Source organism: Eubalaena glacialis, chromosome 6 (assembly GCF_028564815.1).
Source record: "Eubalaena glacialis isolate mEubGla1 chromosome 6, mEubGla1.1.hap2.+ XY, whole genome shotgun sequence".
Lineage (NCBI taxonomy): Eukaryota > Metazoa > Chordata > Mammalia > Artiodactyla > Balaenidae > Eubalaena > Eubalaena glacialis.
Window position 1 is genome coordinate 125,534,354 of NC_083721.1, and position 24,970 is coordinate 125,559,323.

The 24,970-nt window shown below is 42.1% G+C and overlaps 1 protein-coding gene across 1 annotated transcript; it reads left to right on the forward strand.

The window, feature by feature from the left end:
• The first annotated feature begins 3,135 nt into the window (after window positions 1-3,135).
• LOC133093658 (large ribosomal subunit protein uL22-like) lies at window positions 3,136-3,658 on the forward strand. Its single transcript, XM_061193586.1, has one exon. It carries the CDS (start codon window positions 3,218-3,220, stop codon window positions 3,656-3,658), a length of 441 nt encoding a protein of 146 aa, XP_061049569.1. The 5' UTR covers window positions 3,136-3,217.
• Window positions 3,659-24,970: the final 21,312 nt, after the last annotated feature.

Genomic DNA, 24,970 nt, shown 5'->3' on the forward strand with positions numbered 1-24,970 from the left:
AAATGGTTATTTAAATACCTACGTAATAGCCTCGATTTACCTCTCACAGAGCCTAAAATATTTACTACCCGGCCTCCTAGAGAAAAAGTTGGCCAACCCCTGGTATTTTTTTTTTAATAGATCTTTATTGGAGTATAATTGCTTCACAATACTGTGTTAGTTTCTGTTGTACACCAAAGCGAATCAGCCATATGCATACACATGTCCCCATATCCCCTCCCTCTTGAGCCTCCCTCCCACCCTCCCTATCCCACCCCTCCAGGTCATCGCAAAGCACCGAGCTGATCTCCCTGTGCTATGCGGCTGCTTCCCACTAGCCATCTATTTTACATTCGGTAGTGTATATATGTCAAGGCTACTCTCACTTCACCCCAGCTTCGCCCTCCCACCCCATATCCTCGAGTCCATTTTCTTTTTTTTTTTTTAACATCTTTATTGGAGTATAATTGCTTTACATTCAAGTCCATTTTCTATGTTTACATTTTTATTCCTGCCCTGTCACTAGGTTCATCCATACCTTTTTTTTTTTTTTATATCCCGTATATATGCGTTGGCATACGGTATTTGTTTTTCTCTTTCTGACTTACTTCACTCTGTATGACGGACTCTAGGTCCAACCAACCCCGGTTCTTGATTTTCAAATAGGTTGCTGATGATTTGCATGTAATATTCTCTTACTGTTTCAGTCTACCTTCTCTGTTAGTTCTGTCTCTTTTCTTACTCTTAATCCTGTATATTTTTGCTCCCACACTTTTGTCCTTAATCAGACTCATGAAGAGTTTATGTATACGTTACCAATCGCTGCAAAAATCTAGTTTTTCCATTTATTTATACATTCTACTCTTTCGGTTTTCTATTTCATAACTTTAACTTTTGGCTATGTAACCACATTTCATCATTATTTTGGACACCGCTAAAAAAATAAAACTCTTCGACATTATCTAGGACATAAGGCTTTCTTATCACTTAGAATGTTTAATTTTTACTTATTGGAAGAGCTCTTTTAGACTCATTAGGCATAAATTTTAATCATATTTCTCTTATGCATCCATAAAAGAAAACATAAAATCACTTAAAGTACTTCTAAGATGTCTTCTGATTGAGAGACCAGCTCTTTTAAATCATCATCCACTCAGTCATCAATGTTCCAATTTTTCCACACAATTTTGTCCTCCGTGCTGGTGACACAGCATTTCCTAAGAGCATCCCACAACTGTTTCCAAGATTTTCTTCCGAATTGCTGATACTCACTCTTCAAGTTTTGATGCTAGTTCTCTCTTACTGGAAGTGTCATTCAAAGTATTTCAGACATCAACCAGTATTCGTAGCCCTTCTTCAAACAGTGCTTAAATGGTTTTTTGACTGACATCTAAAGGGATTTCAATCATGCCACCAGGAAGAACAGCCAAGTTCTTACAGGCACAGATAATAACGAGGTCACACTGCTACATGGTCAGCAGAAATTGAGGACATGTTCTGATTTAAGAGATGTCAAAAGAAAAAGGAAAGTGGGCCTTAGAATTGATGCAATATGGTAATCCTCACTTCCTGGCTTATTTTGTTTGATTTATTATATTTTTTTCTGAGATAGGCAATGTTTATTTTCAGTCCTTCTATAATAATAAAGATATTTAAGGCTATGGATTTTTCTATGAGAATAGCTTTTGCAGTGGCTATTAGGTTTTAAGATAAAGCATTATTTTCATGGTTTTAAAAAGACTGTAACTTCAGTTTTGATTTTGGATTGTACCAAGTGTTTTCTATTTATTTTTATTCTCCATGCAGTGATATTTTGGTATTTCCAGTCTTTGTTTTTAATTGTATTGAATTACAACCATACAATCTGCCTGTAAAATCTCTACCTTTAAAAATGTAATAAGATGACCTTTTTTGGTAACATATAACTAGTTTTATAAATTTTTGTGGACATACACACATATGATATTTATCCCAAGAAAATGAAATTAAAATTAATGAAAATAAAACCCACGAAGAACTAAATTCAGTTTGATAATTGTTTCATTCAAGTCCTCATTGTTTTAACTTATTTTTTTTCTACTAGTTATGAAAGCAAAAAAATTAAGAAACTTTGAGAAGCCTGGAGTTTCTGGGTAATATGGAAACTTAAGTGGGTCTGGGGAGTGAGGTTCATTTGTAACCACATGGTCAAGCAGAGCTTAGGCGCAACCACAGAGTTTGAAGTCGGAACAGAGGTATTTCTGTGGGCTTGTGACTGACAGGGTCATGAAGAGAGCTTCTAGGATCCTGGTAATACTCTGGGTTGATTTATTATTATTATTATTATTATTATTATTATTATTATTATTACTCACTTGTCAGTTACATGGACATATTCAGTTTGTGAAAATTGTATGATTTTTATACATTTCTTTATATGTATTATTCTTTTTTAGAAGTTTTTCTTTTTTTAGTGTAACCACAAGGTAAAATTATTTAATATCATTTCTTCTTTCTTTCCCTATTCCCTGCTCTCTTCAACAAATATTGATGTAGGAGAAATATTGATTCCACCTTTAGATCTCTTTTGGGAAAACTGCTTTATGTTTTTGCTGCTTACTTTCTTCCTAGGTTTTTTCCCATATATTAGTCAGGATGGTTTAACCTACAGTTAACCCAACATTTCTATGGCTGAACTTGCTCACACAAAGCCCTATACAGGTCAGGGGAACTTCCTCTGTCTTGTTTTCATCTAGAAAACTTCAGAGTAGCAGAGAAAGAGGAATCTGGAGAGTCTGCCTGGCTTTTAAGAGCCAGGTCTGCAAGTGGCTTACACCACTTCCTCCCTCATCGGATGGCCAGAAACCAAGAACTGCAAGGGGGCCTGGGGAAAAGGAGCTATCATTCCGTTCCTGGTGACGTGCCTTAGTGGCCTGGAAGAGCACATCCCATGTGTCAACCCTGCAATCTTCCCAGCTGTTCAAGATCTCTCTTAATCCTGCAAACCAGCTCGAAAACTCATGAAACTGGTATCTTAATCCCTTTTCCTTCATCATAAAATCAAACGATATAAGTAAACATTTTGCTTTGTTAAGAAAAGACTTGCGCTTCCTTTTCCAATAAGCGGCCTGAGGTGACCTCTAAAAATGGTTTGTTATCACTTGACCCAGAAAAACCCACAAAATCATGCAAGTCAAGAGGTTCAAATCTTCGTGTTCACTTTAAGAACACTCGTGAAACTGCCCAGGCCATTAAGGGTATGCATATCCGAAAAGCCACCAAGTATCTGAAGGGTGTCACTTTAAAGAAGCAATGTGTGCCATTCCGTTGTTACAATGGTGGAGTCGGTAGGTGTGCCCAGGCCAAACAATGGGGCTGGACACAGGGTCGGAGGCCCAAAAAGAGTGCTGAATTTTTACTGCACATGTTCAAAAATGCAGAGAGTAATACTGAACTTAAGGGCTTAGATGTAGATTCTCTGGTCATTGAGCACATCCAGGTGAACAAAGCCCCCAAGATGCAGCACAGGACTTACAGAGGTCATGGTCGGATCAACCCATACATGAGCTCTCCCTGCCACATTGAGATGATCCTCACAGAAAAAGAACAGATTGTTCCTAAACCAGAAGAGGAGATTGCCCAGAAGAAAAAGATATCCCAGAAGAAACTGAAGAAACAAAAACTTATGGCCTGGGAATAAATGCCGCAAAAAATAAATGCAAATAAAAGCAAAAAAAAAAAAAAAAGAAAAGACTTGTGGTTACAAAGGAGAAAAGGGAGGGAGAAATAAACTAGGGACTTGGGATTAACAGATACGCACTACTATACATAAAATAGACAAACAACAAAGACCTGCTGTATAGCACAGGGAACTGTACACAGTATCTTGTAATAACCTATAATGGAAAAGAATCTGAAAAAGAATAGATAAATATATATATATATATATATATGTATAACTGAGTCACTTTGCTGTACACCTGAGACATTGTAAATCAACTATACTTCAATAAAAAAAATTAAATTTAGATTTAAAATTTAAAAAAAAGAAAGCAATAGGATTCCAGTGCTTATTTCTAGTTAGGTCTGAAGTGGGAAAGGGAGAGTTTTAATCATCAATTTTTACTTATTTAACATCTCTCATTTTTCTGGGACATTCCTTAACACTTGTCCAATTTCACCTTTGATATTCTCATGGAATCCATATATGAAAAGAATCAAGCTCATGTGTGGCTTGATCATCTTCTCCTCCTACCTATTCAAACACATCCTGTGAGGCCTAATTTTTTCCCTGCTTGCTAGATGAAATTGAAGACAAGTCTCATGGTTTTATGGTCAATCATCACCAATAAGAAAAAAAAAGAATTTTCCAGCTATGTGTAGTTCATGAAAATAGTCTCAGTTCAATAATTAAAATATCCAGTCTTACGGAAGAGTCACAAGATTCGATTACATTTAAAATGACATCTTCTTCCTGTCAGACATGCTTTGAGAAGGAAATAGATGTGGTCAGCTCCTTTTCTGTTTCTTCATCTTGAGTTTCTGTTCCCCTCCAATCCCTAGGCCACGTTCACCTCTTCTAGGCTTAGAGGGCAGGGGGAAGCCAGGGGCAGAAATATTCTTATTAGACAGAGATAGTCATGAGCTGGTGCATGGAGAGGATTAATGCCAGCAAGCCTGGAATAATTCTGAGCTGTTTTACTCAGATATGAAATGCACCAGCATGGCACTGACATGCCAAGGCATGATTAATAGTGTCACTTTATAACCATGTGTCTGAAGAGTTTGGGGTGGTTTGTACAAACTTGTCAGCATCTTTTTGGATAACAGTGAGGCTGATGATTTGCACCTGGTCTTGGTGAGAGCCCCCCCCCCCCAAAAACCTTGGCCATTGGAGCTGGCTGCATAGCAAATTATACCCACGTGACCAGCAGAGCATGAGAAACCCTGGCCCAGACTCTCCTCTGGGCTCCCCGGTTCCTAAGTATTCTGTGCACACATCAGTGGTTCCTGAGCTGACAGAGCAGGGGCATCCCACCTCAGCCCTTACAGAGGAAGACACCTGGAACTTGGGCTCTCCTGACCCCTTGCTGTGAGGCCGCCCTTGGCTGAGATGTATGTCCTGGCTTTAATGCTGATGCTCTATTTCATCCTTTTCCTGCAATGAACTGTAGATTGATAAGCGCTGACTACTGAGGTCCTGTGAGTCTTCTTTAGCAATCCTACCCCACCTGCCACCGTAGTGCTGTGACACCAGCACTTCCTAGGATGGGCAGCTGTATACAACTGACTCTTTGTTTCAAGGGGCACTTTTGTGGGTTCTTCAGAGACTCCTCAAAGACTGGGTTTCTCCCACAAACCTCACCCAGCAGGACCCAACCACACTCTCCCCTGACTTCACTTTGCCCTTTCAGGCAACCTTCCTGGTTGGCAGCTAAGACAGCCCTCCTGGGCAACATCTGGTCAGAAGAAAACATAGGCTCTTTGCCCCAGTCAGCGTGGGGAGTGAAAGTCATCCTTATGCAGCATCTTTTCACTCTTCTCTTGGTGAAACGAAGCCACAACAGTCTCTTACCTTTCTGATGTCTTCAGCGTGACTCAAACATCAATCCGTTGGGGCACATGTCAAACTCACTGATGGTCCCACTGAAGACCTTCTCCCTGGGCTTGAGGTAAAAGAAAAATGTCCCACCTTTCCAAATAAAAATCTTCTAATCTCTATTCAACCCTTTTATATCCTTGATGCTGAGGAGATAAGAGTCCCAAAATGGTGTTAAACACTTTGTTGCAAGTCCTACGTGGTGGTGTCATTCCCCACTTTGTAATGTAAATTAATATCATGGTCTTAAAGCCCTGGCCAAAAGTGATACCAAAAAAAAGTTTTATTTTAACATCCTATTACACTGCTATAAGTGGAAAATCAGGATTTGAACCCACACCTAGCTGATTCCAAATTCCCTAGTCTTTCTATTATGCCAGACAACCTCCAAATTCAAATTCAGAATTCCATTTAGAATTTATTTAGTACTTTTTGGATAGTCTTCATTTTGGTCCTGGAAAAGATGTCCTTTCAAATGTGTCTGTGCCACATCCTTCTCTTCTCAGTGATTTTTGACCACTTTACCCAGATATGGAAAACCAGAGGAAGCTATTAGTTTCCCTTTCCTTGGTCAAGTGGAAAAATTTAATTAGCTCCTCTTCTCAATGAATAGTGCCGTTTTAACTATTGTCAAACTATAGTCTTGTGGCATCATTCTTTCCTTAGAAAAATAGGGAGGTAGGGCAGAGTACAAAAAGAAAAAATATCGTCTCAACAAATGCTTAGAAGAAGAATTTGAAAGCTTTTGCTGCTGGTTACTGACTCTGAAGCCCAGGATTTCCAAATTTTCATTTCCAACTGGGGCCGTATCAACAAATGTGCAAATCTCTCTGCGTCCTGCGGGTGATGTTGCTGTATTCATTGCGGGCAGTAAATTCATGGCTCTCAGACACCCCTTCTCACTCTGAGTTTTGGCCATGTGGTCAGCTGGTCAGAAGTCACTAGGGAGATGTCTTTCCACAGTTTAATTATTTCCCTCACTTATTCTGTCCACCTCGTCACACAATTGCTCCATAATAGAAGCAAATAGAGAGATAATGTTGTATGAAACAAAATAGTTCCTCTCTTTTTACTACAAAATAATCAGTCCTCCTCAGTAGCATTTACCCAACCACATAAAAGAGCCAGCAGGACCTCTATCTAGAAAGAAGTTTGTAAGAATAGCCCCATATAGGACTTCCCTGGTGGTGCAATGTTTAAGAATCCGCCTGCCAATGCAGGGGACACAGGTTTGTGCCCTGGTTCGGGAAGATCCCACACGTCACGGAGCAGCTAAGCCCGTGCGCCACAACTACTGAGCCTGCGCTCTAGAGCCCACGAGCCACAACTACTGAAGCCCACGCGCCTAGAGCCCGTGCTCCACAGCAAGAGAAGCCACCGCAGTGAGAAGCCTGCGCACCACAACGAAGAGTAGCCCCCACTCACAGCAACTAAAGAAAGTCCTCACGCAGCAATGAAGACCCAATGCAGCCAAAAAAAAAAAAAGAATAGCCCCCCACACATAAGTCTCTCAGGCAGATATAGCATCCTGCCACAGCAGAACAGCGGGCTGGGTTTCTGTTCCTGAACTTATAGCCCAAAAGCCTTCCAACTGCACGGTTTTAATTAGCACCTTCATGTTAGCTACTCCTATTTCAGGAAGACTTGAAATAATTTTTTCTATAAATTAAAAAAATGTTTTGATTGTTATAATAAGTTAAAAAAAAAAAAGATGTTGAAAGTGTGAACAATTTCTCTCTACCCCACCTCTTAGGAAATCAAAGTTAGAAGCTTGGCCATATACTTTCCCACCTTTCTTGAAGATCATTTAAACATTTCAAGCATATATGCATACATACAAGGCAAATTCTTTCACAGATATTTTAAAATCATATCATACTATACACATGACTCTACAACTGAAAATTTTTTCCTACTTATATGAGGTATTAATTGGGCTGTAAGTCTGGCTGCAGGTAACAGAGATCCAAATTAAGAAGACAGAAGTTTCTTTCTATCTGACTTAACAGTCCCTAGGTAGATGGTCAAGGGGCCCTCTGGAACTCTTCCCCATACCGTGGGCCAGGCATCCAAAATTTTCTATCTTGTTACCCATTCTCCCCAAGCAGTACCCCTCATCCACATGGCCTAAGTTTGCCATCACAGCCACGTTCAGGAAATAAGATGAAGGAAAGAAGGGAGGAAAGGACATGCCCAGAAGTTGCCTATCTCACTTCTCCACATATGTCATTAACCAGGGCCTGGTCACGTGACTACACTTTGCTACAAGGAAAGCTGGGAAATGTAGTCTTTTCCCCTGGCAGCTATGTGGCCAGCTAAATTTCATGGAAAGGGATAGACTTATTGGGGGGTGGGGCACAAACTTTGCCCCAGATAAAGCTCTTACTATAATACATATTGCTGGTTTTAATAACCATTCTTTTTAATAACCAATCATTCTTTTTTTTTAATTTATTTATTTAATTTATTCATTTTTGGCTATGCTGGGTCTTTGTTGCTGCGTGCGGGCTTTCTCTAGCTGCAGTAAGCGGGGGCTACTCTTCGTTGCGGTGCACAGGATTCTCACTGCGGTGTTTTCTCTTGTTGTGGACCACGGGCTCTAGGCACGCGGGCCTCAGTAGCTGTGGTTTGCGGGCTCTAGAGCTCCGGCTCAGGAATTGTGGCGCACGGGCTTAGTTGCTCCGTGGCATGTGGGATCTTCCAGGACCAGGGCTCGAATCCCTGTCCCCTGCATTGGCAGGTGGATTTCCAACCATTGCGCCACCAGGGAAGCCCCCAATCATTCTTTTTAATAATCGCTCAATTCTCTAAAGTGTGGGTGATCATAGTTTTTCCAACCATCCTCCTATTTCTGAAAATGTGTCCTACTTCCAGGCTTTTGTTGTTTTCTCTTTGCCATGACAAGCAAGAGTACTTGAATTTGAGTGGAGATTTATCAAATATATTTAAACAAATGCGTTGCATTTTTACCTCTCCTGGACTGACAGGTGAAGGGACTGTCAAGTCTCTCTTCTTCTCTATTAAAGAACATTGAGAAAAGATGAAGAAACTCATGTGAAAGGCCCTCTTGTTGTCCCTTGTCTCTGGGGGTTTGTTATTCCCTTCTCAGTGCAAAGAGCTGTTGAAGATCACACAAATGGAACTAGACATACGTACTTAACTAAGAGGAGGCTGCCTTTAGGGAAGAACAATGACTTTGCTTATTTTCTTCAGATAATAGGTTGTGAGCTATATTCTGGGAGGTATACCCTTAAGCTTAATTTAGCCTTCAAAGCTGAGGGTTTGTACCTATGGGATTCCTGGCAAGAAAACCACTTTGGGTTAGAACAGGGATTCTCTGTAACCTGAATACACAATGGCAATGCAGTCCTGGGGGTAAATGAAAAGCAAAAAAGGAAAAACGTGGGAGGGAGAGAAGGGAGAAAGGGAGGGAGGGAGGAAAGGAGGGAGGGAGGGAGAGAGGAAAGAAGAGCAGGAGGGAAGAAGGAAGAAAGGAAAATCAAGCAGCAATATCCAGGCACCAGAAGTATGTTCAGGAAAATGGGTCTATGCTAGTTAAATCTCTTTGGTTTTAAGTCACAGAAAGTAACTCAAGTTGGCTTAAAGATATAAGACATAAGATATAGGAATAAAGACATAAGATATAAGAATTTTTATAAAGATATAAGAATATTCAGGAAGCAAAAGGAAGGTGGGATCTGGAAGCCAAAAAGAGGAAAGCTCTGTGGAATCCACTTCTCTTTTCCCTCTGAAGGGCCTCTGATGCTTCTCTGTGCGTGTGTGAGCAAAGGGTGAATATGTCTCAGCTCCCAAGCCTCTGTCCTCTCGCTTCAATAGACCAGCCAGGACTAACTGGGTCATAGCTCAGTTCCAAGTTCCAAGGAGAAAAAATATGGTTGGTTCAGCGTGGATCAGTTGCTCACCTTGGCTCCAATCCACCGTGGCCAGAAAGACAGCGTCAGGAGAACAAACCTGGCGGGCAGGACAAGACCCCTGTGAGGACAGGAGTCCTTCTCTATGAAGTGTGAGCTGGGAAGGCAGCCAGGTACCTACTCAAGTTAAAGGCCAAGCCAACTACCTACTCAGGCCTCTTAATCAAGGAAAGATATGACCTTCTACCTCAAATAATATAAATTGCAGTGTGATCCTGGCTATCTCTGGACAGGTTTCTTGGATTCAAGATTCAGATTACATAGTTAAGGATGAATTAGAACTGACGTAGCAGTTCTCGTTCACAATCTGTGCAAACCTCAGAGTTCAAACCAATAGATGAGAAAAAAGTCATTAGTGATTGCACAATCATCTGAACCCTAGTCCATCCCCCAGGAAGGAAGGTTTGGTGTTTTCTCACCACATGCAGACCCAACCATCAGGAAAGTCATTTCAGCCTTAGGCATATAATGACCTACTTGCTCCTAGGAAGGTATAAACCGGTACAAAAATAACAGAGACATTCAACTTAGGAATGTAGTTCTCACATACAGCATGGAGGAGAGATGCTTGGACCAGAGAAGTGAAATGTCCTCCAGGACCCACAGGGTACACCTTGTGGCCACTCCTGTAGGTCCATCCACATGCCTCTGTAGACTGAAAAAAAACACACAACGTGTGAGTTGTGAGTTAAGTTCTATTTGGGGAAAAATGAGGACTACAGCCCAGGAGACAGCATTTCAGATGGCTCTGAGAAACTGCTCCGAAGAGGCAGAGGGGAAGGTCATTATATATATGATTTTGGTGAAGGGAGGTACATGCAATCAAGCACAGATTTTTGCAGAAAGTTGCTGCTAGTCACAAGCAGCAGGTGTCACCATGAATGATTTTATTGCTCTTCTAGACAGAAGGAGAGGCAAAAAATGGGCTTATAAAATCTTCTCCTGAAAATATCTAACACTCTGAAGGCTTGTTCTGCCAGTTTTTGCCAGAGTACAGAGAGCCTTTTTCCTGGTCTCCACCCTGAACTCCTTTCAGGGTGTGTTGAAGGTCAGCGGCTGCAGTGGCTTAATCCTTGTAGAGGCAGATGGCAAATGCCGATTTTTAGTTGGCACCTCTTTCTTAGACCTCTTTGTCCCCAGTCTGCTAATCTTTCTCCTGCCAGGCCTCTGACCAACCAGTCATTAAAAGTATAGACCAGATGCAACACTCAAAATTCTGCCCTTTGAGATGGTCTAGGTCTTTATCAGTTATGCTAATTGCTGCCATTTCCCCCAGGATGTTATATTTTTTATTTACATTTGTTTATTTCTTGCTGAATAACAAATTACCACAAAATGGAGTGGCTTAAAACAGCAACTATTTTATTATTTAGCACAATTCTGTGGGTTAACAGGGGCTTAACTGAATCATCCCTCTGTTGGTCTTGTTTGGAGTCTCTCACGCAGATGCAACCAGATGGCAGCTGAGGCTGGAACGTCCAAGATGTCTTCACTCACATGGCTGGCATCTTAGCAGAGATGGCTGGCAATTCACATCATCTCTTCACGTAGCTACCTAGAACATCTTTACATGGCAGCCAATCTCAAGAGCAAGCATTCCAAGAAGACAGGCCCTTATGTGCAAACTCTTATCACGTCTTATCATGCCTGCTCATACCCATTTTCCCAAGCTCAGACTCAGTGTTGGAGGGGACAACTCAAAGCTGTGAATACTGGGAGGTGTGGTGCGTTCAGGGCCACCAAAGTTACTGCCTGATTGACCATTAGGAGGAGAGCAGCTGCAGCGAAGTCTTCCACTTGGCCTTTTCCACTACGGTATCTCTTAGCTTAGAACCAAGGAATAAATATGGCGGTTCTGCGAACTACCAAGTATGTCTGTTCCAGGGAAAGACCTCTGGATGAGTCCATGAACTCAATGTACTCTGTGAGTTAGACTATGCTATTGAAGAGGAAGGGACCCCAGGTATTAATATCAACTCTGTTGCCAACAGTCTTTGAAATGTTTGGATATTCCCCTTTATCCAGTGTACAGTTAACTGAGTAAACGATTGGAATGCCCTCTGGGGTATCATTACCCAGAGGAATTATATCATATTCCCTTGCCATGGTGTTGCAGGGTCCTTCCTCCTAGGGACTCTACCTCTCTTTCAGTTGAAAAATTCCAACTCCAAAAACCGGCTCAGGCCTGGAAACTAGACAAGGGACATCATGAATTTTTATTAGATTAGTTCCCTCAACCTCCTGATCATCTAGCCTTGATGTCTTTTGATTGTATGGATTGAGCAATCCTTTGTGGTTGCCCATCTATCTCACCTGCAGCGATGCTACATTTTACTAACCATCTCCATAGCTCTCAGTGGGTCAGGTTTTCTGGTTGTCACTTTGATCTTGCCATTTATTATGATTACTGTGCCCTCCTCATTTCTGAGAGTGAAGTCCTGTGGATCCTATCAGCCCCATTGCTGTCACCAAACTAGGTGCTATAACAGCATCACCTTGTGTTAGCCCTGGCCTTCAGAACACAGCCACCACTGAACTGCTCAGTGAGGCTGGTATCCTTCTGACCTTATTCTTCTGGCTTTCTCATGGAACGCCAGAAAGTTAATTGGTAGTTTTTAATCCTTCCTTAGTGTATTCTCTCTAGCATCCTCAGTTCTCTGAGCCTTTGATCCCTTCCACCATCTGCCACAGTTCTGGAATTTCTACTTCACCTAGTGTAGACCGTCACCTTCTCTAAGTTCCTAAGAGCAATGTGCTAGCAACGTGTCAGCCTCATCCCCCAGGGTCCTTGCCAAGGTGTTAAATCATGTATCCTGTGAGGGTGTTCCCATATCCATAAACTCCCCTTTAACCAACCTTGTATTTCCTCTTCACCTTCACCCCGACTTGATCTAGCCTCCCATTCATACTCTCCCAGTTCTGAGAACCACGTGCTGCCCAGGTACTGCTGTTCCCTCTCCTCCCTTAGCAGACCCAGCACTTCTCTGGCCAGGTTATACTGTGGCTTAACTCTAGTTACTGGTCTAGAGAAGAGGTGGAGATAGATCCTGGGGATGGCGGGCATGGCTGATGTATTGTTTTTCAAGGCAGAGACTTCCTTCTTGTCTCCAAGAAAGGAATACACTAGTCTTTAATAGTGAGGACTCTGACCATTTCTACAAGCTCAGAGACTTTGGGGGACTCCAGGCATTGAGTTTAATTACGTCAACCCAGATGGCCCCATTCCAAGTCTCAGAGTCCTACACCTTTCTCATGAGAACCCTAAACTTGGGGTGGCAGACTTGCCATGTTTAAGAATTCAACCTCTTCTGGAGCACCATCACTCTTATAATGAAGTCCTAGATTTGATGCTGACTGTTTTCTGCCCTTTGGCTGCAGGAAATGAGAATCTCTTCACAAGCTGCCAGACATGCGGGCTGGCTCTGCTTTTCACACTTCATCTGAAATTGGTGATTAATCACCCTCAGCCTTTCCTTCTCTCAGTACCTTGAGATCTCCAACCAACCACCATCCAATTCCATAATCCTAAAAAAGTTTACTTTCCCTGAACCTCTCGACTGCTGAGGTATTGCATCTGCCAGTGAATTCCCTTCCACCAGTACCCCATCCCGGTTCACCACCAGGGATGTTTTAGCAATTGCACCACATATCAGGGGGCTACCACCAATGATGGGGTCCTCATTGCCACCTGATCAGTGATCCAGCTCCAAAATTCTACTTTGGATGCCGCTTGCTAGGACTATGCCTGGCACAAACATTTGTAGGTGGGCTTCCTGGAAACAAACTCTGAAATAGAGGTTTGTTAGAGTGTCTTGTTGGAAAAGACTCCTGTAAGCAAGTGAGGAAAGCAGAATGGGGTGGGGGGAGTTGAATTGTGATGCATGGCAGCAAAGCCTAAGCCAAGCCCATGGGGAGCTCCAAAACTGGAATGGCTCCCATATTGAAGATTTAGAATATTGAAGCAAGGGGATCAGCATTTGTACCACTACACCAACCTGTCTTTGGGGCAAGGCAGCTTCCTTTGCCCAAGGACAGTTTCTGCTGAGCCGTCAGCAGGCAACATGCCTACCCACTGGGAAATGAGTGCCCCAGTCCTCAGGGGAGGAGCTGGAAGGCACATCACAGCATCCAATATGTAACCCAAAGAAGAGAACTTACCGTACAAACCTAATCTTCTAAATGCATTTATTAATAAAAATGAGATTCTAGGAATGCATAACTACGTTCCAATAAGACTTAAAGACCTGGCCAATATATAATAATGGCAGGATAGTGAGAAAGAACAACAAATATCAAAAGCCTAAAAGCCTCAGAAATCTAAAATCTCATGACTAGCAAGAGAAACAATTAAAAAGTGCACCCAGCCAGGGCCATTGACCAGGGTTCTGGTTTAAATCATCTCGAACTTAAAAAACAGGTCCTACATCCAGACCAAGAATCTGCTGATACATCCCAGAACTTGGCATCTAAGTTGGTCTGGTAAACTTACTGCCACCCTGGGAAGGTATAAGAATACAGATGAGAATGAGGATACAGATTTGGATAGAAACAATAAAACATTGCAACCAATAGTGTAATTATAAGAATAAGGGCTGCAATCATTGTGATATTCTGTGTGTTTTACCTCCCTCTTGGGTGTTTAGAGCATTTAGGAGAATCCTGATACATAGGACTTGTAAAGATTTACTGTGTGAAAACATTTAATCAAATAATTTTCTAAGTTTGTGAGGGGGGAAAATATCTTCTCAAACTCCTAAATTTTGACTTATTAGCTGTGTTGAATAGCATGCAAATATTTAGAAGAATATTAATTATTTAATTATGTGAATGCTTATTGTTTTATAAAGTCCAAAAAATTAATAAATTGAGCATGAAAGGAAAGATAGGTAGTAGCGAGTATTCCTCTCCAAGCAAAAAAATGCCCTTCAGATAGTAAATAATAGAATCAATAGAGACAATATCACAAGTTATTTCCCCAGGGTAGGCATAGAATATATAATTTGATATATGCTGGTATTGCTATAACCATAAAATTCCCCATATTCAAAAGACACAACCCAACAAAAGACAGTTCAAAGCTAAATATAAGTAATTGGGTATCATCCACAGCTGTCACATTTTTCTATCCATCATGTCTCATTTGCCACACAATTGTGGGCTGACCCTACACACAAATAGGGATGAAATTCTCTTGGTTGGCCATGACACAGGAGGAGCTCTTTATCTGCTTCTCAATCAACCTCTTCTACCCTTTGTTCTTCCTGGAAGGCAGCAGAGAGAGCGTATTCCAGGGTCCCATCGAGTGTCAGCTGAAACTGGTCATTATTGGAGACTTTATGCAAACTTATTTCCACTGAGAAGGTAGCTCAATTTCCCTGGGTAGGAGAAAATCAGAAAGATCAAAACAAATTCAGACTGATTTTTGTGTGATACAATAAATAGAAAACACAAAACTACTGACACTTCAGAGAAACCAAGAACCAGGCAAAGTTTCAGATTTTAAAACCAGTTCCTTCTCAAGTGTGTTTTTAAGTACTCGGGCTTCCAAAATGCATGCTGTCAACTTGAAACGACTCTCCTGGAAGTATTCAAACAAACCCCAACGAGCTTATTTTCTTTCCTTTGTAAAGCATTTAAGCTCTGCACCTGCAATGGGAACCCTCTGTCCCTGGACTCATAACCTCTCGTGGAAGTTTTTAATCCACATAGAATGTAGGTGTGAGAGCTTTCTGGCTTGATTCAAAGCCACTTTAACATCCAAAAAAGTGAGTGCACAATGTCTACTCTGTTCTCACAGATTTGTTTGATTTTTGGGGGGTTTTCTCTTTTGTTTTCCTTTTCAGCTCTTGATTTCCTTTTCATTTTAGGTTGAGTTAGTATTTACTTTTCAAGTCACTTTCCTGAGCCAGCTTGTCAGCAAACATCAGGCAAGTTGGCCTGGAGCTGCGCTAGCGAGAGAGGGAGAGAGGGAGAGAGAGAGAGCGAGTCCCAGGTGGTTGATGCGGAGCCTGACCGCCATCCTTCAGCACTTCTTTCTTCCCAACAGATCCACAAAACATGGAGACTGTTGTCCCCTGGAGAAAGAATTTCCTTGTCCTCCAAGAAGACTTTCCACCAGGTGCTGTGAAGGGGAGGAAAAATCTCTGGTCTCCAGAGGCCTGGATTCCGGCACCAGCATTGCCACTAGCTGGCTGTGTGACCTTTGGCAAGTCACCTTCCCTTTCTGCGTCTGAGTCCTCATGGGTAAAATGAAGGCACAGGATTAGGTCATGTAATAAGAAGTCTGACTCTTTTATGATCAGCAGTTGGAATTGACAGCTTTTAACCTCCCCCTCCCCCTTCCCCTTCTGCCCCACATCTGGAAAAGCTGAAAAGAAAGCCCAGATGTTCCCTCCGGGGACTTTCTAGTCACTCAAGCCTCTGCCAGCACATGGGAACCCTCACCCCAGTCTCCTATCCCTCCGCTCTCAGGGTATTTTTGGAACTGCCTAGGACCTACACTGTTCTCCCCAGAAAGCCTCATTACGTGAGTAGCAAACCTTTTCGTACCCTCTTGTTATGTGGCATAATCAGTCTCAACATCTGAACCAAATTTAGGGTTGAAGCCCATCCAGCTTCTACCGGGTGGTCACAGCAGACCAACTCTGAGATCTTTGTTCTAAGGCAGCACTTTCCAGGAGAAAAAAACGCCAGCTGCATATGGAAATTTACAGTTTCTAGTAGCCTTACAAAAGGAAAAAGAAACAGATGAAATCAACTTTAATAATATAGTTTATTTAATCCAATATAGCCAAAATATTATCATTCCAACATGTAATCAACAGAAAAGTATTAAGGAGATATCTTAGCATTATTTTTTTCCATACAGAAGTCTTCAGACTCTGGTAAGTATTTTGTGCTACAGCACATCATCATTTGGACTAGCCACACTTCAGGTGCTCAAAACCCACATGGGGCTAGTGGCTACAGTTTTGGGAAGTGCAGTTCTAAGAGATCCTAAAGAAGGCCCTAGATTCCTGAAACTATTGTTGTTTATAAAAAGTATTACCCTATTCATCCAAACTAAGATGCCATCAATTGCGAGATATGTTATTTCATATACCATGAAAAAATTGTAATTATTAATGTCATAAATTGTCAAATGAATTCAAAACTCAGATACTAACTTTTAAAAATGTGTACCTTAGAATTGATTTTAAAATATGTATAACATATATACATATTATATATAGTATGTATATATATATATATATACCTTAGAACTGATTTTAACATATATATTTTATATATATATATATATATATATATATATATATATACACACACACATACTAGCTTTCCATAAAAGGCCTGACATCCAGGAAAGCTGTGAGGTGAGAAAATCAACGTCTTTGGTGCTATTACCCATTTCCTACAAGATTCTCTCTCTCCCCTTTGACCCTCTCCACTTAATTCCTGCCAATCCTTGTTTTAATTATCGTTAAGTGTTGAGTGAGTGCTCATTGATAAGCACTCATTGTATTGGAGGAATCCTTGATGTGACACTTGTATTTTCAAAGAGGACGTCTAAAATGAGACATTTATTGAGCCCCGTGCTATACAGTGAGCTCATCTAATTCTTCCATCAATCCTGTGAGTTAAACATTATTTTCATTTCCATAGGCAAAAAAAAAAAAAAAAAAAACAGACTCAGAGAGGTTAAGTGTATTACCTAAGGTCAAACCGTATCTAGATGGCAAGTTCGGCTTTCAAACCTAGGTCTGTCTAAGAGCCCAGGGATTTTCTCTATAACCAAAAAAGGAGATGGAAAATGTGGGATGACAGGTAGGGTCCCAGAAGGCAACTACTTACCTACACCCCTTCTTAATAAGACCTCCTCATCCCTTTGCAGATGCCTAAGGCTGGAACTGTCGGTGGCCCCTCCATCAGAAACACCATCAGATGCCACCTCTGGCCACTGCATTTGGCCACCCGCGGTGATTCAACAGGTTTCCTCCACAAGACTGCAAGAAGCGCTTGAAACCAAAAATCCCCTTTAAACAAAAAATGCGCTCTCCTGAGCTCCAGGGAAATGCCTCAGTGAGCAGCTGCAAATGCACACACAAAAAGAAAGGGCTGCATGTGCATTTTTGGAGGCGAGACTCTGCACAGTTGAGTGGTCGTGGCCCATCACTCAGGACACCAAGGCTACACAGCTGCCGTTCTCAGGAGCCCAGCAGACAGGGTTGGGCAGACGTGACTTGTTTTTCTTCTCCACACTTGACAGCAGCAACCTGAAGACCTCAGTCAGGTCTGAAGTGCTGCCTGGCAAGACAGCCAGATTGAATTCCAACCCGGCTCAGCAAGCTGAAACGTGAGAAGGGGATATTCTTCGGGATAACCAGGGTCAAGGCAGTGCATGGCATAAGCAATGTTTCGAAACACACGGGCAGAGAACCCTTCAACTAAATCTCTCAGCTGGAGGTGTGGGTAGGTTTCAAAACTGCTTTTCAGCACTATTTAGCATTGTGAATATTAGGGAGAAAGCAAACAGGAATAGTTGGATGCCTTAACAGAGAAATAAGACAGTGCAGAAAACATGGTCCAGCCTCTGTCACTGAAGGGGATTAGCAGCGGGCCATTTTATGAGAGAATTTGCTCTGCCACTTGGAGCTGAGAATTGGACATTTCATACATTAATCTTTCTTAGACACTACTATAATTTAAAAATACTTCACAAATGCCTGGCCTGTAGGTCCCTACCAAAAATCCATACTGCGTTGTTTTTGTCATTATTCTCCAATTTCTAGGTATTTGGGATACTCAGAATGAAAACTGCTGCTCTAGGAGCTCCAGTGGCACAATCGATTAGCGTGCTGTACTTATACAGAACTGCTGCTCTAAAGTCTAAACAAGCCTCATCACAAGCCAAGCCCTCACGCCTTCCAATGCACAGCCTCAGTGTGGACTCTAGGAGCCAGTGTTACCCATCTACCCACTTTGCAGGGTTGGAAGACCTGAGGCAGGGGACAACCATGGAGGGGAACATGCTGGCACTTGGCCACCTCCATCTGACATACTTCAATAGCCCTGGCTGCCCAAGGGTCAGAAGAGAGCCAGCGGGGGACTGTCCATGGAGCTCTCCCACCAGCCACACATCTCTCCTTGGCTCACTTGGGGAGGGGAAGCACCCAGGAAGAGCCAATTGCAAGATCCTGAAGGGTAAAAATTCAGGCCAGTGCATTGCAGAGAAGGCCTTACCCACTGAATCCTAATGGATGGAAATGGGGGAGGGGGAACAAACAGCCTTCATGTTTCTATAATCCTCAGACCAAAATCAAAGTTCACTCATGCGCACTTACTTTCCCTAATGGCAATTTCAATACTATTTATTAACTTGAATCATAAAGGTAATAGATGCCACTACAGATTGCTTGCACTGTGCCAGGCCCAGTGCTAAGCATTCTGCAGACCTCATCTTATGTTAGCTTTATCGTGCTTGCCTGTACCTGAGATTATCTTGTTTATGTCCTCATTTACGATCTATCTCCCTCACATGAATGTAGCCACAATGAGGGTTGGAAGCTTATCTGTCTGATACAAAGCCATTTCCCCAGAGCTGAGAATGGCGCCTGGCACACAGCAGGCCCTCAATAAGCACCTTCTGTGTGACTGATTTTATTTTTGCAAGAATTCAATGATGAAAATCTTTTTTAGCCTAAGAAAACAGAGAACAACTCAAAGTTTGACAGCTAATAAGTGGCAGAACCAAAATTTGAATCTAGATCTTTAGGACCAAAACCTATGCTCTGAAATGTGAAATCTATGGCTGAAGCTCTCAGAAAGCCCAACACAAACAGGCTTAAACAATGAGGAAAATGTTAGCGTAACAAGAAGTGCAAAAGCAGAGATAGTTCCAGGATTGAGCGTCATCAGTGTTGAGCGTCATCAAGGACGTAGATTCTCCATCCTTCTCTTTGACTTGTTCCCTTCAGTGTGTGGCTTGTCCTCTTTGCTCTCCTGACAGTCCTAGGATGGGTACCACGGGTGTAGGCGTCATATGCAGACAATAGCATCCAAAGGTAGCATGGAGAACCAGTCTGTCCTTCAAATCTTATGGAGAAGAAGGGAAATTTTCCCAAAAGCAGCCCCAGCAAACTCTTCTACTCACTTAATTGACCAGAATTGCATCTCCCGACCATACGCAACCTAAACACATAGTAAGAGAAATGAGATGGCCACAATTGCCTTAGACAAATAAATACTCACCCTCAGGAGTCAAGAAAGGGCCACAGCCTCTGCTTCAGGACATAAACGTGCAGAGGAGGGTGGACGACAGGGGTTCTGAGTGTTCTGGTTATTACTGTTGCTTAAACAACTTCCTTAAACATAGTGGCATAAAATAATGATGAGTTAATCATTCTTACTGATAATTTAGAAAGGTGCAGAAAGGATGGCTATTATGTTTCACAAGGTCTGGGATTTCAGATGGAACAATGAGAATGGCCAGAGTGGGGTGGTGGCCAGCATAATTATCTGGAGGCTTCTTCACTCAAGTATCTGGTGGCCGGGTGGGAATGACTCGAAGGCTGAGCTCAGCTGGGGGGGTCAACCAGAATGCCTACACATAGCCCCACAGTGCGACTTGGGTTTCCACACAGCATGGCGGCCTCATCGTAGCTGGACTTCTTTCATGGCTTCCTGAGCTCCCAATGTGAATGTTCCAGTGAACAGGAGGGAAGCTGTATTGCCTTGTATGAATCAGCCTAGAAAGTCATCTAGCATAACTTCCACAATAGTCTATTGGTTGAATCAGTCATAAGCCCACCAGACTCAAGGAGAAATTACAAAGACCTTATCTCTCAACGGAAGGAGTATCATAAAAAAAAATTGTGCCAATTTTTAAAAACCACACTGTTAGCAAAAAAGGAGTAGATAAATAACAGCATCTGCCTTCAGATCAGAAATAAATTTCATTTTCAGAAAACAATCCCAGAATAACCACAAGTTTAGAAAACTAACAACATCTTGCAAACCCTTCCTAGAGCTGATTCTTTTTTCAGCAGTGAGGCTGCAAGGCAGACCACCTACCCACTGACTTCATCTACCATTTAGCAATCAGTAAGGCAACTACTTTTCAAAATATATGAAGAACACATTCTCTGCTCCCTAGGAGTTGAAAAGTTTAATGAGAAAACATGAGCTGGTTTACAGATCCTTTTCTTTAGCATTTTCCATTGGTTGGAAGTTCTGCATGCTTCCTAGCTAGTTCTGCCGCTCATGTAAAATGGACTTTCGTGCTGTGTTTACTCTAGCTTAGCCATCTGTAAAATAGAGCTAACCATCTCCAGAAGAGCAGGTTCTTGTGACTCCTGTTCTCTATTTACAACAGTCTGTAAGGTCTTTGGAGACTGTGCTGTTTAAATGCAAAATGTTGCGACTATCATTTCATTATTTGAAAAACTAAACAGCACACGGATGCTTATGTCGCCACGTTGCTAGGTTACCGACAGATCTCCCTGTCTTCCCTGAAATGTCGAGACTCGAGACTCGCTGCAGCTTTGCACCAAGGGCAGCCTTTCTCAAGCTGAGATGAAGGTGGGAGAGAGAGGTGGTTGACCTAGAGTCAAACTGCTGTGGACATCACTGGGAAGAGAGGGCATTTAGCCACCAAGTACCATGGCAGTGTCCATTTGCTCTTTGAATCTAACAACCCAGCTTGTAGTATCAATGCTAGAGACGGCTCAACACCCAGCCGATGGGCTTAACCCTGACAAAGTTGAGATTGCCTCTCTGAAGGAGCCAAGTCCGTATGCACTTCATTTTCTGGAGAGTAAGGGATGAGATAATCAAACGTAACAAGCAGGCAATAATACCTGGAACGTCTTTCCTATGCTCAAGGCACGACATTGCTTTTCTGACACATTTGCCCACATTTTTTAAAGGGAGGAGGAAAATCATATGCTATTAATATGAGCCATTAAAAATCTTCTTTCTGGGGCCGAGTAATCTCCTATTGGCAGTCCCAAAGTGGATGCTATTGGAAATGTCTAAAGGAAGATAATTTCTCCCAGATATGACATTTCGATACAGTGACAAGTAATTACACATAAACATACACACACACATGAAAGAAGGAGATCTCATCCAGCGTACCTCCAGGTGAGTGCTATTTATTGAATATGCTCTACTGCTAAAGAAAGAAAGAAAACTTTCCAGCAGCTTTATCCTGGTGAGTCTTTGTCTCTTTAATAATGACTTAAACCTGGCAGCAGCATCCCCACTCTCAAAAACCCAGGGATATTTTCTCCCTGGCCATGTAACCACAAAGAGTACTTTTAGAAAATTCCAAAATGATCTCATCAATGGGGATGTGATATTCAGTATTCATCCGAAATCCTCTACCCATCTGTTTCCTTCTAGAGCTGTATGGGAGAAAAAACAAGGAAACCAATAAAGTTGTTACAAATGAATAGGGGAAGGAGGGAAGGACAGAAGAAGGGAGTGAGAAAGTAAAAAGGAGACAGATGGAAATCAAGCTGTTGGAGAATTCTGCCAGGACAAGGCAGGGACGGGAGTGGAGATGAGTCCTCCTCGGAAAACCACAAAGTTCGCTCATTGGTCACCGAGGATGTACTGGGCACTTGCTGTGTGCCAAGCCTGTTCCAGGTGCTGGGGAGCCCAGCGGAGCCCTGACGGGGATGTACAACCTGGCCAGAGAAACCAGTAAGCACACAAGTCAATGCACATTTACAGACGGCTGTGAGAGCCGGGAAGGAAACCCACAGGATGCCACGAGCAAATACAACTGGGAGAGCTGAGTTAGACCTGCAGGTCGTGGAAGGCCAACCTCCGTTGGTGACATTTGCTCTTGAGAAACTCTGGGAGCCTGTGGAGGGCAGCGGGAAGAGAGGCTGGCGTGGAGCTCGCGGGCTGCTCAGCATTAGGACCAGACCTCAAAGGCAACCGGAAGAGGAAGCGGAGCTGGTCCATTGCCCTCACTGCATCTGGAGCGAGAAATTCCCAGGAGCTGCAACCTGTGGGCTGGCTCTGCTGCCTCCACCCCCTTCCTTTCCCAGGGCTCCCAGAGAAAACAAGCCTTCTGTTTGCAGGATGGTTTGTAAACACTCCCTCTTTCTTAGGTCTAGAATGAAGTCAAAGACATTTGTCTGTTTGGTTTTATAATTTGGCATATTATCCTCTCTTTCAATCCTTGTCACTTTTCATAGCATTTTCATCATTCTTTTATCCACATGAGCACCTTCCTTCCTTGGTGTGTAATTAAATGCTTCCCCAGAATCCAGTTGTAAAGGAGGCTTCGCAGTAAGCTATTTTCCAAAAAGAAAAGGGACAGGATCTCAATGTGTACCGACAGGGTGAATTTATCCTTTTAAAAGCAGAACAAAGGAAAAGAAAAGGAAGGTTCTGGAGTTGGGAGAAAACATTTATTTCTCTTGATGTTGGAAGAGTTCCTTAAGAAGACTCACAGAAACCTCATAAAGGACTACATCAATTAGCTGCAAATTAAGTTAAAATTATATAAACTTTGAACACTGTCTCTCAGTCCCTTGAATCATTTTTCTTAATGCAGCGTGGTCACAACTTCCAGATGCTGGTAGCCTGGACAGAGATGGGAGGCAACGTTCACAAGAACTGGCTGCATTTATTCATAGTCACAGCTGCCATCCTGCAATAAACATTCTACATGCAAATTGCCTCAAGTGAGTCTCCAGAAATTGACTAGTTTCTTACACTGTAGCTTAACACCAAAAGAAATTGAAAACATTTTTATGGCTTACGTCCATAATACATTCCTTCAGTATGTGCTGTGTTTTTATCTGCCAATATATTAAGCTCTTCTTCTAGCGCTGGCTTAGGCATCACCAGTTCATTTTTTTGTGACAATGGGAAAAAAAGAGCTTTCCAAAATATCCTTCTGCATGAGAACTATTAATGGCCATCACCAAACTGAGTTCAATCTTCCATTGTTCTTGAAACTGAATTGTTTTCAAAAGCAATAGGAAAAGTTGTGCAGATTCAAACCATTTATGATGTGGAAATTAAGCCCCATTTTTCTAGGGATGAAGGCTCTTGGGTGGACCTGTAGCTTTGCTCTGAGTTATTCTGTCCTGGCCATAAAGCTTTGGTCACCTCGTTGCAGTAGAATTTCCATAAAAACTTTATAATCCAATTAATGAGATCAAGCAAAGCCACTGTCCTTCGTGTTTTCTTTTTACTGGTGAGATGGAGATGACTGTGCTTTTGTTTTGTGGGTGCCAGGGGGTATTAAATGCTTGGTCATGCTCTTAGAAGCCTCATTTTCCTCCTAATCCCGTTGCCCTTAAGAAGAGCTTGGCAGGGACCTTCAAAGCAGCTCCATTTCTTTTGTTTCGCTTCCCTGGAGCTTTGCAAAATGGTAACAGTGCCCACGGCTCCATGCCCCTCCATGAGGCCCCCCTCCTCCCACTGAGAGCTCACATCTCAACCCAGCTTTGGAACAGCAACAATGGCCTGGTAAGGTGGTTTTAAATTTGTTTTTATCACAGCACTGAAAGGTAGAAAATGTAAGAAATGAAACTAATTCCATAGTGTGCACAGTTCTTCTCTTTCTTACTGACTTTCATGTAAGGAATGGTGGGTGGATGTGTTCAGAGTTCTGTGCACGCCTATGATGCCAGTGCAGGGAGCTAGAGTAACATTCTCCTGGTGGGGGACCACTTGCTGTACAAATTTTGCATCATGATTCATGGAATCACAGATGCTGTTGCTGGAGAGATCTTAGAGAAGTCTTTATCAAGACTTCCTCATTTTACAGGTGAAAACACAGAGCCCCAAAGATGCTCATCATCCAAGTTTACACAGTCAATTGGTGGCAGGGCTGGAGCAGGAATCCAAGTTTCCTGATTTCTGTTCCAGGACCGCTTGGGTCAAATCACATTTTTTCATGATTTTATGGGTTTATCAAAGATATTACACTGTAGATAATTTACTGAATATAACAACAAGTTAGCTATTTGAATAAATGAGAAGATAGATCATGTTGGGAAAAGAAGCCTGGGTAATGAGAAGATGCTACTTCTCTTCAAATTAATTTATAGGCTTAACACATTAGATTAAGTAGACTGGGGATAGGAAAGAGTGTGATTAAATTATTCTGAAGTTCATATGAAAGAATAAGTAGGCAAGAATTGCTTTTAAATATATGAGAAAGGCAAGTCATTGGAATATTCACTACCACTTATAAGAATATACTGTAAAAATACAATAATTAGAACAGTGTAGCAGCACTTCAGTAAGCAGATACAGTGACAGGAAAGAATTGATATCCTTGAAGCAGATCCCAACGTATGTAAGAATTAAGTATATTTCAAAAATAACATTTCTATTTGGTGGATAAATAAAATATTATTCGGTGGATGGTGCTGGTACAGTTGGCCATATGTTTAGCAAAACAATAACGTTAGATCTCTATATCACACTTGCAGAAAGGTAAATTCCAGAT